Consider the following 18,334-nt stretch of genomic DNA (forward strand, 5'->3'; position numbering starts at 1 on the left):
CTCTCTCTTCCAGTAGCACCCAGAAACAGGACTAGAAATTCCATGAGACATAAATGAGGTCCAAGTGATTCCTATCCATCAGAGCATCACAGTCTATTTCTCAGACCCTCCAGGGAATGGTCTAAGAAACCCTCTCATCCTCTGCCCGTGGTAAGATTCTAACAAGAAAGCAGGATGCCTGTGTTATTAAAACTATTTTAGTTCCAGGAGGCCCTTAAAATAGCTTTAGCACATCCTGTGCACTCTGCAGTAATCCCTTAGGAAAACTTTCTTGGCTAAGGATCATTCGTCCAATACCATCAGTGTACTTTTTCTGCTCTCTCTCCTTTGAGGCTGCCCCATTCAGTGCACTCACCATACACCCATTGAAAGTGTGAATTTTACAACTGACTAAAATATGATCTCTTATAAATTCCTGACACCTTCTCCAATCAGGCTGGAACTACAGCAAGAACCAAACTATTGCTTCCACTTTCAAATACAGCCACAAAACATAGAGGCAGGAGAAAATGAAACATTATTTCAAAGACTTAACTGAACAACATTCACTTTGAGATTTGAGTGAAGTTTAGAATTGTTTCTTTTTCAATTCAAAGTTTTTCCTCTTTTTAGGCTGGAACTTTACCCCTCGTAACACCTCACCTTTAAAGTGCTATTCAGCATTCGGATTTGGTGGAGTTTCTCATTCATGGAGGGGTTTTTGCTCCGTTTGGCGAAGGACTTTCTGAGCTCTTTTTTGGTTGAAGGTCGACGGTCCCCAATAGGAGACAAACTTGCTTGTTCTAATGACTTGTAAAGTCGCTCCATTTCATCTTCGGAGCATTTTGCCTGTTCTATAAAGAAAAGAATAATAATAAATTATTATGACAGCAAGTTACAATGATTCTGGATTCAATTAATAGGATTTTAACAAACTTAAAGTGACTATATTTTCAAAATAAAAACAGATGACAATTTTTCAGTAACATACATATGACAAAAAAAAGTATGTGCTGATATTGATACTTCCAGCTTCTGTCTCAACAGTGACAAGTCTATTTCTTGAAGTGAAGGGCTATTTTGTATTCTGAATGTCTTTAGTATGTAACTCTGAACAAGTGCTAACAACATTCACTTTGAGCAAAAAGAAGCTTTGATAGTCTCATTCAGCTTTTCCCTTCACTCCAAACACTGTTCATCACTTTGAAAACATGTTCCACTGGTCTCTGTGTTCCTACAAAACACAGAGCAAATTCTGTTTGGTACAGCAGTATATCTTGAACTAACATTTTGTAGTTTTTAAACACACAAGCAAAAATATTTTGATTGAGGGAATAAAAAACAGGACATTTCAGGAGTCACGAAAGAAGCTTCTGAGATGCTGGGACTATGTATAAACAACTAGAACATATGGTTACATTACATATAGTTGCCAAATTTCATACACTGACTGTGGCACAGAATTCCTCTTTGAACTTTCACAATGAATCCTTGTTTAAGACTGTTTCAATTATTCTTTTCAGTCTGACAGCTTTCTAGTTGCAGCACCATCTCTTCTAGATGGGGACCTTTGGGAGAAGGAGAGAACAGCTGGGAATTAAGCAGAAAGATAGGACAAAAGCAGCCCTGGATAAAAGGCAAATTTTTAAAGACACTCTTTAATATGAAGGCTCAACAACTAATATGTGCCGGGTTTAGATGACTAAAGGTTAGTAAAAAGCAGGACTGTCATTTAATCACAGTTAACTCACGCAATTAACTCAAAAAAATTAATCGTAATTAAAAAATTAATCATGATTAATCACAGTTTTAAATCGCACAGTTAAACAATAGAATACCAATTGAAATTTATTAAATATTTTGGATGTTTTTCTATGTTTTCAGATGTATTTATTTCAGTTACAACACAGAATACAAAGTGTACAGTGCTCACTTCATATTATTTTTATTACAAATATTTGTGCTATAAAAATGATGAAAGAAATAGTATTTTTCCACTTCATCCTCGACATAGTATTGTAGTGCAATCTCTTTATTTGAAAGGAGCACAATTTACAAATTTGTTACAATAACTGCACTCAAAAACCAAGTCCTATTACAAAACTAATGCCTACAAGTCCCACTGCAGTCTTACTCTTGTGGCAGACAATCGCTAAGAAGACAACAAGTTTTTATATATTACTGGATATAATGCTTGCCCTGATTCCTTATTCAATATCACTAAAGTGAGAACATAGTGAGCCATTGAAAGTATTTACATGCCAGATAGCTAAACTGTACTCCTTAGGCTGTGGCCACCATTCAGAGACAAGCTTCACATGTTGATGACGCTGTTAAAAAAAAATGCATAATTGTAATTTGACTGAACTCGCTGGGGGAAAACTGTAAGGTCTTCCTGCTGCTGGTGTTTTATCTCGCATTCTGCAATATATAGTTACTAAGCAGTCTTGATGATAACCAGCAGGTGTTCATTTTAAGAACACTTTCATATTGCAGATTTGATAAAAACGCTAGGAAGGGTACGACCTATGTGGAGTTTCTAAAGATACACTGCACTTGACCCAAATTAAGAACTGAAAGTGGCGGCAAATCTGAAGAGGGACGAGCGATGGACATGTTTTCAGAAGTCTTAAAGCAGAGCAACACCAAATACGAAGAAACACAGGAAAACGAACCACCAAAAAAGAAAATCAGACTTCTCGTTGGTGACATCTGACCAGATGCCTGAAACGAATATGTGCTTGGGTCTGTACTGCTGTGATATACTAGAGAAAACTCCATCATCAAACATGACCATGTCCTCGTTGGAAGAGGTTTGAGAGCATAAGGACATATGAGACTTTACTCATTGCTTCCGTAAAATCTTGCAGCAGATGCACCAACACAGTGCAGCGAGATCCTGTTCTCACTTCCAGGGAGATTGTACAACCAAGAACCAGCAGCTTTATCTCCTGAATGTAAATAAAGCTTTCGTCGAGCAATTGGGCTTGAACAAGAGTAGACAGGTGATCTTATAGCCTGAGAAGTTTACATGTGTTGATTTTGAAATGCCAGCTTTTTTTTTACATAACTCTACATTGGGAAGTTTCAACTTTCATGTAAACAAGAAGATTACACTACAGACTTGTATAAAGAGAATGAAAGAATACATCTTTATTTTAACGTGCACATATTAGTAAAAAAATAATAGTAAGGAGCACTGAAGCACTTTTATCCGTTGTTATAGAGTGAAGATCAAGTCCATATTTGATAAAATTGAAACAACCCACAAAGGTATTAATAATAGGATTCTCAGTTATGTTTAAAAGTGATTAATCACAACTAATTTTAATCACATGATTAATGCATGATAATTTTTTAACATGGGAAATTAATCCTCGATTAATTTTTTGCACTTGACAGCCCTAAGTAAAAAGGGCATTTTCAGTATGGGAACTTGACTGGTAGGACTCATGTTTGCGCCGCGGTTTGAGCACGGCCAGTAGATTTTGGTCATCAAGTTTCATACTACAAGCCACACAGTTTAGGCTCTCTAGCCCACAATAACTCTCAGAAAAAGGCCTGAGTTATTGTTATTCTTTCATTGAATGGTCCTTTTAGCGGCAAGTGGTATAACATCAACTTTATTCACTGCTTTTTTTTTTTTTAAATGGCCATCCCCTTATGTTTGCCAACGAATTTTGTTGTATCAGAATAGTATAAACTGGGAAGTAAATTAACAAAAGTGAAAAATTAATCCTTTCCTTTCATCCACTAGCCAAACTTCTTTCTTGTCTGAAGGAACAGGTCCCGACCCACTTCCCTCACAAACTCCCCCCAACACACACACACACACACACACTCTCTCTCCTTTATACAAAAGAGACTTCACATTATGACTGCCCTAACCTCTCCAAGAAAAGGATTAATTAATACTGCCCAGAGTGATCCATCTTCTTGGCTCTCCACAGTAAATATTCTAAGGAAAAGGTAAATGGAAACCACCGCTGTGTCACAAGCTTCTTTTATATGCCTATGTCGTACAGGTTCTCAAGTGACACTTGCCATTAGAGAGCAGCACTGAGGGAGATCAAAGAATCATAGAGTAGGCTAAGTTGCGGGGAGGGATAGCTCAGTGGTTTGAGCATTGGTCTGCTAAGCCTAGGGTTATGAGCTCAATCCTTGAGGGGGCTATTGAGGGAACTGGAGCAAAAATCTGTCCAGGGATTGGCCCTACTTTGAGCAGGAGGTTGGACTAAATGATCTCCTGAGGTCCCTTCGTACCCTGATAGTCTATATCATGTCTTCATTGGGGGGCGGGGGAGGCATAGCTCAGTGGTTTGAGCACTGGCCTGCTAAACCCAGGGTTGTGAGTTCAATCCTTGAAGGGGCCACTTGGGGAACTGGGGCAAAAATCTGGGGACTGGTCCTGCTTTGAGCAGGGGGTTCGACTAGATGACCTCCTGAGGTCCCTTCCAACCTAATGTTCTATGTGAGGAAAGAGCCAAGATTTGATCCTAAGAATATCTTTGTAAGGTTTTCCTATAGCACCCATGACCATAATGTCTAAAGGTTTCATCCTGTATCCACGGAAGTGAATGGGAATCTTTCCACTGACTTCAATGGGCAGTGGCTCAGGCACAAAATGTTGTAGTATAAAAGATCTTTCCCATGGTCTAGAAAATGTTGCTGTCTTTCCCCCTCCCCACAATGCTTTTTAAAACCCTTTAGCTATAGTGAGAAAACTTTAGTTTTATGATGCTTTACACATATTTGTGTTTTCACTGCTCAAGGTGTGTGTGGGTTATCAGGAATTTTGATATTACTTTGCAAATATAAACAGACTGACTGTCCCTTGACTGAAACTAAATATAGCTTATGGCTTTGATACAATTTTTCCGGGGGGGGCGGGGCAGGGAAGCAACTGCTGTATATTTAACAAGCTACAGGAAACAGAAAAAAAAAATGCACGTGCTAGGTATAATACACGGCAGTAATATTTCCTGAAAATTGCTGGCTCACACTGTTTACTTTGGAAGAAGCAGCTGCATTTGTTTCAAAAGTTGATTTCTGCTCATGACAGGATTGGCTTTGGGATTGTAAATGTGCCATTCAATTTCAGAGTGAAGGTAACAATTATCAGGTGTATAAGTAACTCAGGAGACAAAAAAGAAATGAGTTTTATTTTATTAGCTTCATGCCACAGCCCAAAACGCACCAATTAGGGAGTACGGTTCAAAAAAGAACTAGATAATTTCATGGAGGATAGGTCCATCAATGGCTATTAGCCAGGACTGGTTGGGAAGCAACACCATGCTCTGAGTGTCCCTAAACCTCTGACTGCTAGGAGCTGGGAATGGGCAACAGGGGATGGATCTGACCCAGTATGGCCTCTCTTATGTTCTTACACAAGACTTTCTTTTGGAGCTACTCAATAATGACCACCAATGCACTACAGGGGCCACTGAGGAGCATGAGACATGCCATCCAAGAACACACCTCTTCTGATTTCTGCATGCTGACATCTCAGAGCAAAATGACTATTCTTAACCAAATATAATAACATAATGATAATAATAATAATAATAATTAATAATCATCTGGGTATTCTATGTGGCAACACAGAGCACTAATTCCTAGGTCAACTAGACAATTTTCAAACTCTTTTTGATCAATTCCTCTTTCCATTACCTCCACAAAACAATCCAATTGGAAAGATTCTCAACTTGCTACTAAAACACTGACATGGTCGAAGGCCAAAACCAGCTATTTATCTCAGAGCCTATATGACAATGAGCTGATGAAAATTCACATTTATTAAATCACTGCATCAATTCAGAGTGGTTAAGGCCAGAAAGGACCATTAGATCATCTAGTCTAACCTCCTAAATCTCACAGGCTATTAAACGTCATTCATTTACCATTCCACTGAGCCCAATAACTTGTGTTCTCAACCTACCTACCTATTTTCTCAATTTAAACCTTATTATACAAGAAGGGAGGATTTCCTTATGGCCAAAAACTCCACATAGCAGCTCCCAAGTCTCTCCATACAGTAGCTCCCAAGTGACTAGGACTTCAAAGGACAGGCAGAATAGTGTGACCAGATTTCTCAATTTTATAGGGACAATCCTGATATTCAGGGCTTTGTCTTATATAAGTGCCTATTAGCCCCCCCCCCCCATCCCAATTTTTCATACTTGCTATCTGGTTATCCTAGACCAGAATTTTGAATTCCACTTCCAAAGCCTTTCAAAACTGCAGAATTAAAGATTTTCCAAAAAAGATGGGTCAGAGTCAGTAGATTTTACATAGAACGTTAAAATATGAAGCAGTTTCGCTCAGGTGAATAAAAGTAGCAACAGTGTAGAATCTAAATGGAATTTTAGAAAATGGTTTAAAATAGGGCTCTGTTGACCATGGTATGTGGAGCACTTGTGGATTGGTCACATGATGTTCTTTGTTTCCAGTTGCTCATCAACTAGGAGCTGTAACCAAGGAGAAGAGTTGCCACCGGAACAGTTAAAAATAATTAAGTAAATACTTTCCTAATATTTCTCTTTTGTATACAAATCCTGTAGTTATCAATAGATAACATGCCTGTCTATAGATCAGAAGATTTCAGATTTGACTCCTGCCTGGCTTGTGGTTCTGACCTCAGCTGCTCACCTTTTAAGGATCCCTTCCCCAGAAGCAAAGCCCAATGCTTTGTGGTGATTAAGGTTTTACTCGATGCTTCATATTCAATGCTATGCAACTGCAAATGTGAGAAGTGATCCAGGTGGCTATAAATAGCAAAGGAGTTGTCCACAAGACATTCACTTTTTGGATGTGGTCCATGCCTTTGAAATGCCTCATTTTAATGTGTCAATTAGGTGTTTCAACAAGTCCAATAAACAATTAGTGATAATAAAAAATACTTAGCACTTGGACAGTGCTTATCAACTTTGAAGTGTTTCTCATGCATTTTATCATGTCAGAAAACAAGATGACACTAATTGTAGTTTTGTTTCCGTAAAATTATTAGGGAAAAAATTAAGGTTGGATGGTTGTGATGAAGTAAGCAATTGACTTGGAACTGAACTTTTTCTGAGGTTCAAATCATAGGCGCTGACTCCATGGATGCTCTGCGGCTGGAGCACCCACGGAAAAAAAAATAGTAGGTGCTAAGCACCTACAAGTGGGCCCTGCTGATCAGCTGTTCAGCAGCAGGCAGGAGGTGTTGGGGTGGGAGGCAGAGGAGCAGGGACAGAAGAGGCGGAGTGAGGGTGGGGCATTCGGGGAAGGGGTGGAGTGAGAGTTGAGCGCCTCTGGGGAAATCTGAAAGTTGGTGACTCTGGTTCAAATGATGTGATGTAGTCACAACTTATTTTCTATCTTTCAGCTTAGTGCTTCTGGTCCATCCATGACTGGGAACAGAGTACTGATACAGAATATAACAAGAGCAACTCAGTATTTCTATTCCAAACAGAAGCAGGAAGCATAAGAAATCTCACAAGGAAGCCAATTCTCATGAACTTTGTGAACAGATGTTTTAGGGCCCAGTGAATTCAATAGTTCATATAAAACTTGAGCAACCTTAGGGTGTATTATTGTATCACTGCAATATGTTTACTTTGGGTCAGATAGCGAAAGGATATACAGAAAGTACATATCACTCAGTCTCCCACATCTGAGTGAAAAACCAATAGGTCGTCTATATTGGGACACCCAAAGGAGATTTGTTCTGAAGATGTACAGTAGAACCTCAGAATTATGAACACCTCAGGAATGGAGGTTGTTTGTAACACCGAAATATTCATAGCTCTGAACAAATTGTTATGGTTGTTCTTTCAAAAGTTTACAACTGAACATTGACTTAGTACAGCTTTGAAACTTTACTATGCAGAAGAAAAATACTGCTTTTAACCATCTTAATTTGAAAGAAACAAGCACAGAAATGGTTTCCTTACTTTGACTTGCCTTACCTTGGCAAATTTTTTTTTTAAACTTTCCCTTTATTTTTTTAAGTAGTTTACATTTAAGACAATATTGTATTTGCCTTTTTTTTTTTCTTGTCTTTGCTGCTGCCTGATTGTGTATGTCTGATTCCAAATGAGGTGTGTGGTGGACCCGTCAGTTTGTAACTCTGGTGTTCGTAACCTTGAGGTTCTACTGTAGCAGCAAGGTGCTGAAGAGTTTGGGTAGGTGAGCTTTCTCTAGAACCTCTCTGATCTTCATCCTTCCAACTGGTTCATCTAACCAAATTCAGGTCAAGTTGTTATGCATTTCTAGCAACTTATTTCATAACTCATCACAAATTAGTATTTTCTCTACCCCTGCCCTTCAGAATATGTGTATTCTCTCTAAACCATGCAAGTTAAGCCATATAAATGCAACTGCAGCACTTCTTTATCTCATGCAAATTTTTCAGTTCAGAAGTGAATGCTCATTTTTCTCCCAGGAACTGCAGAGGGACTGGGAATAAAGTGAAATAGTGAAAATTAATAGAGAAGAAATACAGCTGTTATGTACTCTTCCATTTGTCTGGCATCATTAGCTACAGGCTTCTAAATTGTAGGAGGTTACTGATGATCATACCACACTGATCAGTTTTACAGCATCTTTCAAGCAAGGATCTGCCAGCAGTTTACAAACACTGGTATGTTAAGTCTCACAACACTTCTGAAGGCATTATGTCTGCTACATAGGTGAGTAAATTAAGGCTGAAAGAGATTGTGACTTGCCCATTGCTACAGAGGGAGGAAGTGGCAGAAAAGGGAACAGAACCGAGACACTCAACTACTTGTTCTCCATTCCCCTAAATACCAGATCACACATCTTGACAATAATGTCAGATAGACAAACCAAGTAATCTATCTGCTGCATCCTCATTCTCCTCTGCTGCGCACAGCTATTGCTTCTGGCCAGGGCTGGATTAACGCAAGGGCTTTAGGGGCTGCAGCCCAGGGCCTCAGGCTAAGGCAACAGGCCCGCCGACAGGGGAGGGGGACAATTGCCCCAAGGCCTGGGTGATTTAAAAGAGCCCGGGGCCCCAGTTGCCACCAGTTCCTGCCTGCCCTCACTCCACGCCGCTCCTGGAAGGGGCCGGCATGTTCCTGCAGCCCCGGGACATGGAGGGAGGGTGTCTCTGCACACTGTCCCCCCCCCCCCCCAAGCACCAACTCCACAGCTCCCATTGCCTAGGAACTGTGTCCAATGGGAGCTGTGAGGGTGGTGCCTGAGGGCAATGACATGCCGCAGAGACCCCCTGTACCCCGCCCTCCTAGGAGCCACTGCCTGAGGGGTGTGCTGGTTGCCTTCAGGAGCCATCCGAGGTAAGGGGTGACCCCTGGTGCCCTCCTGAACCCCCACCTCCTGCCCCAGCCTAGAACCCCCACCCAGAGCCCACACCCAAACTCCCTCCCAGAGCCTGCATCCCCTCAGACAGGGCCCCACAAAATCTAATAGCCTCAGGCCCACAGGAGAGTTAATCCAGCCTTGCTTGTGGCTATCACAATGCCCCAACTTCTGACTGTACCAAATATTTTGGTGTCAAGGTTCACAGAAGAGAAAAGAGATCAGAGGGAGACATGCAAAAAAGAACTCTGCACCTCTATCTTATGGCTCCCTTTCTCTCTCTCATATCTCATCTCCTTTCCCAGTTATGTCTGTGGGATTCCACTGTCTGTTTTTTATGGTAATAGAAGACATGGAACCTGTGGTTAAGAGAGAACCAGGGAGACTCAAAATCTTATTGTTCATTTTTTTTTTTAAAAAGTCCTGTTTCAAGATTTTGATGATGTCCCTGGGAAGTTAATTACAGCTCCCTCAAAGCCACAGACAAAAGAAACTGGGAAATAATTGACTTACGAGCACAAGGTAAACATACTAGTCCCAGTGAATGCAGAGCTGCAAAACTCAGCGCTGTGAAAGGGAGAGACAGAAGAAACAGGAAAGACATGTCATTACAAACATTAAATACCAGGCCATTTACCCCACTTGTACTTTGGTTTCAGAACTGAATCAATTTCTAAAGAACTGAGACCCGATAAGGAGCTGCACAGTTAAAAGCTCATTTGCAAGGTTCTGAAAAATGTATAGGTAAATCTTCACTTTAAAAGGTTGATCCTTTTCTACATCTATCAGAATTATCATCAAAATAAAGCTAAGGTTAGCCACGTCCACCTACAGGGCTACCTTCCACATGCAGCACCAGATTCTCTCCTGAAGCAGAACTCCACCAAGAGAACTCTGTTGGTTAGCTACAGTCAGAATCTTACCCCTTTATACAGTCAGAGCAGGAAAAGGTGGTCAAGGCATACTAGAGAATCTGGCCCATGGCATTATTAGCAGAGATAGGTTAAACCAAGGGAAGAGAATGTCAACTCTGAAAACTAGGAACTGTTCAACAGATCTCATTAACAAATTCCTTCCCACAGAGCCACCCCTGCCAAAGTTTAAGGAATTTGAAGAACAGGCACCAGTTCCGCATCATCTCTAATTATGAGCATGTGACAGATCATCAAACATTACCAGCTAAAATGAAACAACAGAATAACCAGCATGAGAAACATTCGCCGGAAGAATTTCTTGCCTTAAGCTTTAGGCCATTAACCTTAGCTGGCCATAAATCCTCAGGAAGAAGGATGTTATTGCTGTTGTAGAAGAAACCTATATAAATATAAATAAATGTTCTCATTCTCTTGTAGCAATGTTTCAATATCTTCTGCTTCCTTTCTTTCTTTCTTTGTTGTTGTTATTTGTGGTGATGGTCATAATCAGGCAATTTGTTCCAACAGTTCCCAAAATAAATAAAAATTACAGGGATTGGTTATTGAGTGTATCTTGCTGCCAGGGAGAAGGTAAGAGAAACCCCTGGACACAGAGCACGTAGTCAGATACTTGTTTATATTCTTAACAGACTGGTGTTTACTTCTCTGTTTCTTTATGCCAGACAGAGTTTTGATTCCTTTGTCTTATGTGCAGCAGGCAACAATCCTGCAATATTAATTTCTATAAAAAGCAGATGATGGAATCAACTTCCTATTTCAGGGTAAGAAACCTGTTACATCTCTCTACAGAAAATAGTCCCCTCCGTCTTCCCTCTTATCTAAGGTTTTGTACCACACTCATCTTTACAATATCTGAACCTTCCTCAAAATACAAAGCAGTGGATTTAATACTACTAATAATATTTAAAAGTGCTGTGCAAGTCTCAAAATGTTCAGCATTTCTGTTTGAATAATAACTCAAGTGTGAACATTTAACTGAATCCTTTGCTTCTCTTAAGGACATAGCCATTTTAAAAAGTGAGAATGGGTTTGTTTCATTTCTGTTTTCCTGTGTCCATGTAATGTTACTTCTTAATCACGATATTTACTATGATCCAGTGTATGTTTTTGGGTCTACTGAATTCTATCTCCACAGGTGTATCACATAGTAGGGACTCTGCTGGTGTAGCTGGGATTGTATTTCATAATTTACTGTTGCTTGTTCCTATTCTTGTCAACTCACTATTATGCAGTTGGTTTTCTTTGCAGCAGAACATTTTTTTTTAAACTGGTGTTGCTGTGTTTCTTTTTCTCTTGCCAGTATATCAGCAAAATTGCTTGTTTAGTTTTGAACATTCTCCCAGGTTTAAAGTAACTGTTTAAATCTGTTTTTATCTCAGTTTTCTCTTCACATATATAGTCATCCCTGGCGCACACAAGCCTAATAGCAAATGGCAAAACATCAGGCTAAACTCAGCTGAAGACAAAGAAACAGTGTTTATACAACTAACCTGATGTTGGGATTTGCAATTGGAAGGTCTCATTTTGGGTTACGGAACCCTTTACCCACTAGGCCCCTTCTTTCCTGCATTGCCCTTCCTACTAAGTCAGAGATACTCCTCCCTCCCCGTAGGTCAGGATTTTCCCTATGTAGATCCTTTTTCCTGGCTGTTGATAACCAAAAAAAATCATCAGTTCTGGCAACCTTTCACCTAGGTCCTATATGACATCATGATAGAAATTCCACCCTGGTACTTCCCTTTGCCAAAGGGCCTCAAAGTAGATTGTGTGGCAGGTTATTTCTCTCCCCTCAAGAGTGAAAAGGAAGGCGTGTGCACGGAGCTGGATGTTTCAAAGCCAGAATATTTCAACTCTATAACTGTTCTGGTTACAATGGTTCAGGCCATTAGGCAATAGGAGTATTGAGCCTTCAAGAAGCAGCAATATAAGCTGGGACCTTGCCCCTTACATCCTATCTCAGAGGCAGAGAGGTATGTAAGAGCAGGCATGCTGTACATGTACAGGGAAGAACCAATATTCGTTGCATTAACAAATCTTCAAACCATGGTATATTTGTTTCACTGATTAAAACAATCCTTTCATTCTGTTGTTGCTTGCTCTGAAGAGAGTATTTTCACCAGGATTCAGACACATCCCTATTAGCTATCTGGAGGTCCTGCTTGATAAACCTCAGAACCAGCATTATATTCTTTCCAATATGCTCATCTCAAGCTGAATCCCTGATTTTCTCAAATCTCTTGGCTGAAACACCATGAAATTTATCTGCCACTGAGACTTCACTCTCCCCCCACCACAAATCTGCTACAATAAAAAGCTTTCACTCACCACCACTACCCTCCCCTTCACCACCACTCCCACTTTAAACCAAATAAAGGAGAGAAAGACGTGTACAGTATGTAATTGGATTACTCGGTAGTGGGTTATGATGCACACAAGCAAACACAGAGGTTATTCAGTTTCCATAGTGACTACTCTGTTGAAGTTATCTATTTCTGGAGTTCCATCACAGAACATCAATAGCTGGGGATCAGTTTACAAGCACTCTGCCTTTTTTGACAGCTGCCAGTTAGACAATGCAGGAGGAGGAAACATTACTTTTCTCCAAAATACGTTCAGCCATTTTAAACCAGTGTACCAATGGGACCTTTATAACCTCATAAGACAATTATACCAAAAGGTTCACAGATTTTCTTCATTGTTTTTAGTGGTTGGTATTGTGCTATCTTAGTAAGATCTGCTTCTGAAAAATTGTATTCCTAGTTTATTATATATTCTTGTACCTATCCATTATCATGCTAAATCTTAGAGACAAGGTGGGTGAGGTAATTTCTTTTATTGGACCAACTTTTGTTGGTAAAAGAGACAAGCTGATCCAATAAAAGATATTTCCTCACCCACTTTGTCTCTTTAATATCCTGGGACCAACATGGCTACAACGTTACTGTATACCCTAAATCTTAGTAATACAAGTAATTGTCAAAACAACTGATTATATCACAGTAGTTGTCATAAACAGATGGTTAAAGGTTAATGTCTCTTTTACCTGTAAAGGGTTAAGAAGCTCAGTGAACCTGGCTGACACCTGACCAGAGGACCAATAGTGGGACAAGATACTTTCAAATCTTGGTGGAGGGAACTCTTTGTTTGTGTTGTTCGTTTTTTCCGCTCTTGAACTAAGAAGGACAGACATACCAGTGTTCCAATCTTCTGAATCAGTTTTATGTTAAAATTGTAGTATAGCCAGGCAAGGCAGATTAGTCTTATGTTTGTTTTCTACTTGAAATGTGTCTTTTGCTGGAAGGATTTTACTCTGTTTGCTGTAGTTGAATCTCAGGCTGGCGGGGGGAGTCTCTTGGCTATATGATCTGAGTACCTTAAGCATTTCCACTGATTTACAGAGATAATTTTACCTTTTCTTTCTTTTTAAAGCTTTCTTTTTAAGAACCTGATTGATTTTTCCTTGTTTTGGAATCCAAGGGATTGAGTCTTAACTCACCAGGGATTGGTGGGGGGGAAAGGAAGGGAATGGTTAATTCCTCTTTGTTTTAAGATCCAAGGAGTTTGGATCTGTGTAGCTTCCCAAGGCAACCCAGGGAGGGGAAAGTCTAGGGGGGAAAGGAGGGGAGCTGGTTTATTGCTCCTTGTTTTAAGACCCAAGAGGTTTGGGTCTTGGGTTCCCCAGGGAAAGTTTTGGGGGAACAGGAAGTGTGCCAAAACACTATATTTTTGGCTGGTGGCAGTGTACCAAATTTAAGCTAGTAATTAAGCTTAAAAGTGATCATGCAGGTCCCCACTTTTTGGACGCTAAAGTTCAAAGTAGGGAAAAAACCTTTGACAGTAATGTATACTAAGCAAAAAAGGTACATCTACAAAAATTTGAATAGCAACCTCTGAGCAATTGCGGCAGTCCTCTCCCAGAGTCATGGAACCAAGCAATTACTATACCCCATCACCTACTGTTTAAGGAAGCTTACGCTGCCTGGGCAAAACTGAGATCTTGGACAAAGAATTCTTGGCAATTAACACTGCCTTTGAACAGTGGTGTCACTACTTGGAAGGGGTCCATGTATTTACAGTGTATGTATTTACTGAGCTTGAGAACCTCAAGTACAGTGCAGGGCCAAGGCCATAGACCAACAACTCCCGTGGGCCCTATTCTTTTCCCAGTTCAACTTTACCTTGGCCTACCTCCCTGGAACTAGAAACAGCAAGGCTGACACTTGTGAGGCTCTAACTCACAAGGCCGTAGTCCAGAACCAGCCCACATTCTGAAGTCCAATAATTTACTTCATGTGACCCACTGCCAGGACCTGCTGATGCTCATCCACTCTGCCTCTGGAGGTCCACCAGATGAGATGGCCATTACTGACCAAGAAACACATAACATCCAGGAGGGGATCATGTTTGTCAGGGACCACATCTATGTTCCCCCTCGACCTGAAAGAGTGGTTGTTCTTCAACTGTGCCAAGACTCCACCCAGGAAGGACACTTGGGGTGACAGAAAACACAACAATTAACATCCAGTACTTCTAGTGGCCCCGTATGTAGATCTTTGTTGCTTACTGCCACAATAGGGATCTTTGCTGCATGGTCTGCATTATTATACAAGGACTCTGCATATGGTGATAGGATAGACCAGTCATTCTGGTGATGGCTGGTGTAGCATCATAGGTCTTGTTATAGGACCTGGTTGATTCTTTCCATTTGGCCATTTGACTGAGGATGGTAGACAGAGGACAGGTGCACATTGACCCTTAATAGACATAGGGCCCAGTGCTTCCCACTCCCACTCCCCCAGCTTGACTCCTCTGACCTCTGGATACTCCATCTCAGCCCTGAGAGGCCATTTCCTTGGACTTTGTGGTAAAACTATCAGAAGTCAGTGATCTCCTTCCTTAAATGGTGGATTGCTTTTCCAAAATGGCCCACTTCATTTCCTGCTTCGGTTTACCCTTTGCAGGGGAAACCAGCCACAATGCAGTCTATCTGAATGGACTCCCAGATCACGTCACCTCTGACCAGTGGCTCCAGTTCACTTCCTGCTTCTGGCACTAGGCCCTATGTCTATTAGGGGTCAATGTGCACCTGTCCTCTGTCTACTATCCTCAGTCAAATGGCCAAATGGAAGAATCAACCAGATCCTAGAAGAATACCTATGATGCTACACCAACCATCACCAGGATGACTGGTCTACCCTATCACCATATGCAGAGTTCTTGTATAATAATGCAGACCATGCAAACATAGGTCACAGCCCCTTCTTTGTCAACTATGGGTACCACCCCTGACTTCACCCACAACTATCAACATCCTCACCCCCCATCATTGGCGTTGGACCTAGTACAACACATGTATCACATCCAAGAAGAGATGAAGGAGGACTACAAAAGGCACATGGACCAGCATAAGCAATAAGGCTCTACCTACTCTATAGGACAAAAGCTATGAATTTCTACAAACAGACAAGAAGACTGTATCAGAAACTAGACCACTGGTTCATTGGCCCATACCAGATTTGGTGACAAATCAATCTGGTCATCTTTGAGCTCCAACTCCCTCAATCCCTTGAGTTCACTTTGTATTCCATCTCTCACTCATAAAACCCTACACTGAGAACACATTTCCTCAGAGATTCCAGTCACTCCTACCAGTACAAGAACAAGATCAGGAGGAATATATTGTCCACAAAGTCCTCGATTCCAAAGTCAAGCAGTGTAAGATGGGGTACCTGATTGACTAGGAAGGTTATGGCCCAGAGGAATGCACTTGAGAGCCAGCTGAGACAATTCATGCTCCTGCCCTGGTTTAGGTCTTCCATAGGAGCCACCCTGAGAAACCTAGACCCATGTCTCCCAGAGGGCACCCCTAGGAGAGGGGATGATGTCACAGGCCTTGGACCTTGGCCCACAGGGTTCACAGGAGCAACCACGCTCCAACCCTCCCCTTGGCAGCCTGCTGACAACTGCTTACCCAGGACTCATGAAGCCCAGCCCCTGTGCTCCACCCCTGAGGTCCTATTGACGGAGTCCCACTGGCCTGACTTAAGCCAGCAGCAGGAACAGGAAGGTGTCTGAACAACTGAGATCCACCCTGCTCTGGGCTGTGCGCTTCCCATTCCCACTAACCCAGCTTGACATCCTGGCATTCCAACTCAGCTTGACTCCTGGCATCTGACTTGTGGTTCTGATCTCAGGTTTGTCTCCTTCATCTAATCTCCCGGTATCCTGACCTGGCCTGACTCTTGACTCCTGTCTCGTGACTGTGGACACTAGCTCTGACCACTAGATCTGGCTGCCCACAACCCAGCCATGACAGAAGTTTATATACTCAATGCACTGTACATTCTCTCATCAATCACAGTCCACTGGCAAGTTATTCAGAGAAAAATTAAAGAGAGAGAGGAAAATGCAGAATTCAAGTTGTATAGTTCTGCAGAGAGATGCCTCTCCAATATGCTCACCTTTGGACAGTGTCTTCGTTCCTATCAAATCTTCTGGCACAGTTAGGTGATCCCTGCTGCTGTCTGATGAAGTTGTGTTTTCACTTAACAAAGAGTTCTGAGATCCATTATCAGATTTGAGAAGCCGACTTTCTGCCATTTCACTACAGTCTGCCATTGGATGATCATCAGCATGAATCTGGACACAGAAGGATAAAGGTTGATCAACCTCTTCCGTGTTAACTATGTCAAGCCAAGACTGTCTCTCTGGATGAGCCATTTTGGCTAGCAAGGAAGATGAGGAATCTTGTGACTTCATGGTGCTTTCCAAGGAGGAGAGAGAACAGGATGCTTCACTTGATAGCGGCGACATCAATAAGGACTGCTGTTGAGCCTGTTTTCCGGAACAAATTGAGAGAGAAAAATAATTATCCAACCGCTCCTTTTCTTATTTTAATGACCCATGAAACAGAAGATAGCTATTATATATTTATATAATTTTGCACAGTTTCCCACATTTTCAAAGTATGCAAAGAAGTGCATAGTCACAAAGGAACAACTTCTCCCCATATACACTTTCACACACCCCAGAGTGCATGTTTTCTTTTGAAAATGTGGGCATAAGGCTTTCAAATATCAGCTAAGGCCTTGTCTATACCAGATACCTGTTTTGCTTAAAGCCACTGGTTGCCAGTCATTAGGAGTGCAGCAGTGTTGCAAACTCCAGTGTAGACACGCACATCCACTATTTGCACTAGTGAGACTTACCCCAGTTTCAAACAGGGGAAAACTCCACCAGTGGAATGCCTACGTTTTGGATTTGGTCTTCTTGGTACCTCAAACTTCAATAGATTTTAGTTTGCCCAGTTTTAATGATCTGTGTTCTGGTGACTACAGGTGTCTGTCCTACATGTGTCTCAGGCCTTGTCTACACTAGGCAGTTGCATTAGTGCAGCTATACTCATAGGTGGCCACCAATGGCAAAAATAAAGTCAAAACCCCATTGTGTACAAGGTCTGAGGTACTCCAGGCAAGGTCCTTCACAAGAAGCTATTTAAGAAAGTAAGAAGTCACGGGTGAAAGACAAAATATTGTTATGACTCAAAAACTGCCTAAGACAGAAAACAAAGAGTATGAATAAATGGTCAATTTCCATCCTGGCAAAAGATCAACAGTGGGGTGCCTTCAGGTTCTGTATTAGGTATGGTGGTGTTTAATATATTTATTAATGAACTAAAAAAGGCAAGGGGAGGAAGAAACAGCGAGGTAGCAAAATGTGCAGAGGACAAAGTTTTTTAGATTAGCCATATCCAGAGAAGACAGAGGAATTTCAAAGGGACTTCACCATGATAGGTGAATAGGCAACATGATAAAGAATGAAAGGGAATGTTGATAAATGTAATGTAAATTAAGAGACCTTTATGGAAGCATATTATCCCACATCTGCCAGCTGTGGGGTTCTTGCACCTTTCTCTGAAGCTTTTGATACTGACCACTGTCAGAGACTTGATGGGTCACAGCACTGAGTCAGTATGGCAATTCCTATGTGGGATGGGGTGTTCACCCCACACCAGAAAGGATGGGGTTAAAAGCAGCCAATCAGCGCCCAGTGGGCTTACATAAAGGGAAATGCAGGGCCTGAGACATTGAGTTGCCGCAGGG

At 41.3% G+C, this 18,334-nt stretch overlaps 1 protein-coding gene across 1 annotated transcript in view; it reads right to left on the reverse strand.

The window, feature by feature from the left end:
• Positions 1–18,334, reverse strand: part of IPCEF1 (interaction protein for cytohesin exchange factors 1) — a 125,659-nt gene that overhangs the window by 4,111 nt on the left and 103,214 nt on the right. The window contains exons 10-11 of the mRNA XM_032770821.2: positions 16,694–17,066; positions 643–833 (exon numbers count right to left, since the gene is read on the reverse strand). Coding sequence (XP_032626712.1) covers positions 643–833; positions 16,694–17,066 — 564 coding nt within the window. The remainder of the gene's footprint in view (positions 1–642; positions 834–16,693; positions 17,067–18,334) is intronic.

The sequence above is a fragment of the Chelonoidis abingdonii genome, chromosome 3 (assembly GCF_003597395.2).
Source record: "Chelonoidis abingdonii isolate Lonesome George chromosome 3, CheloAbing_2.0, whole genome shotgun sequence".
Taxonomy (NCBI): domain Eukaryota; kingdom Metazoa; phylum Chordata; order Testudines; family Testudinidae; genus Chelonoidis; species Chelonoidis abingdonii.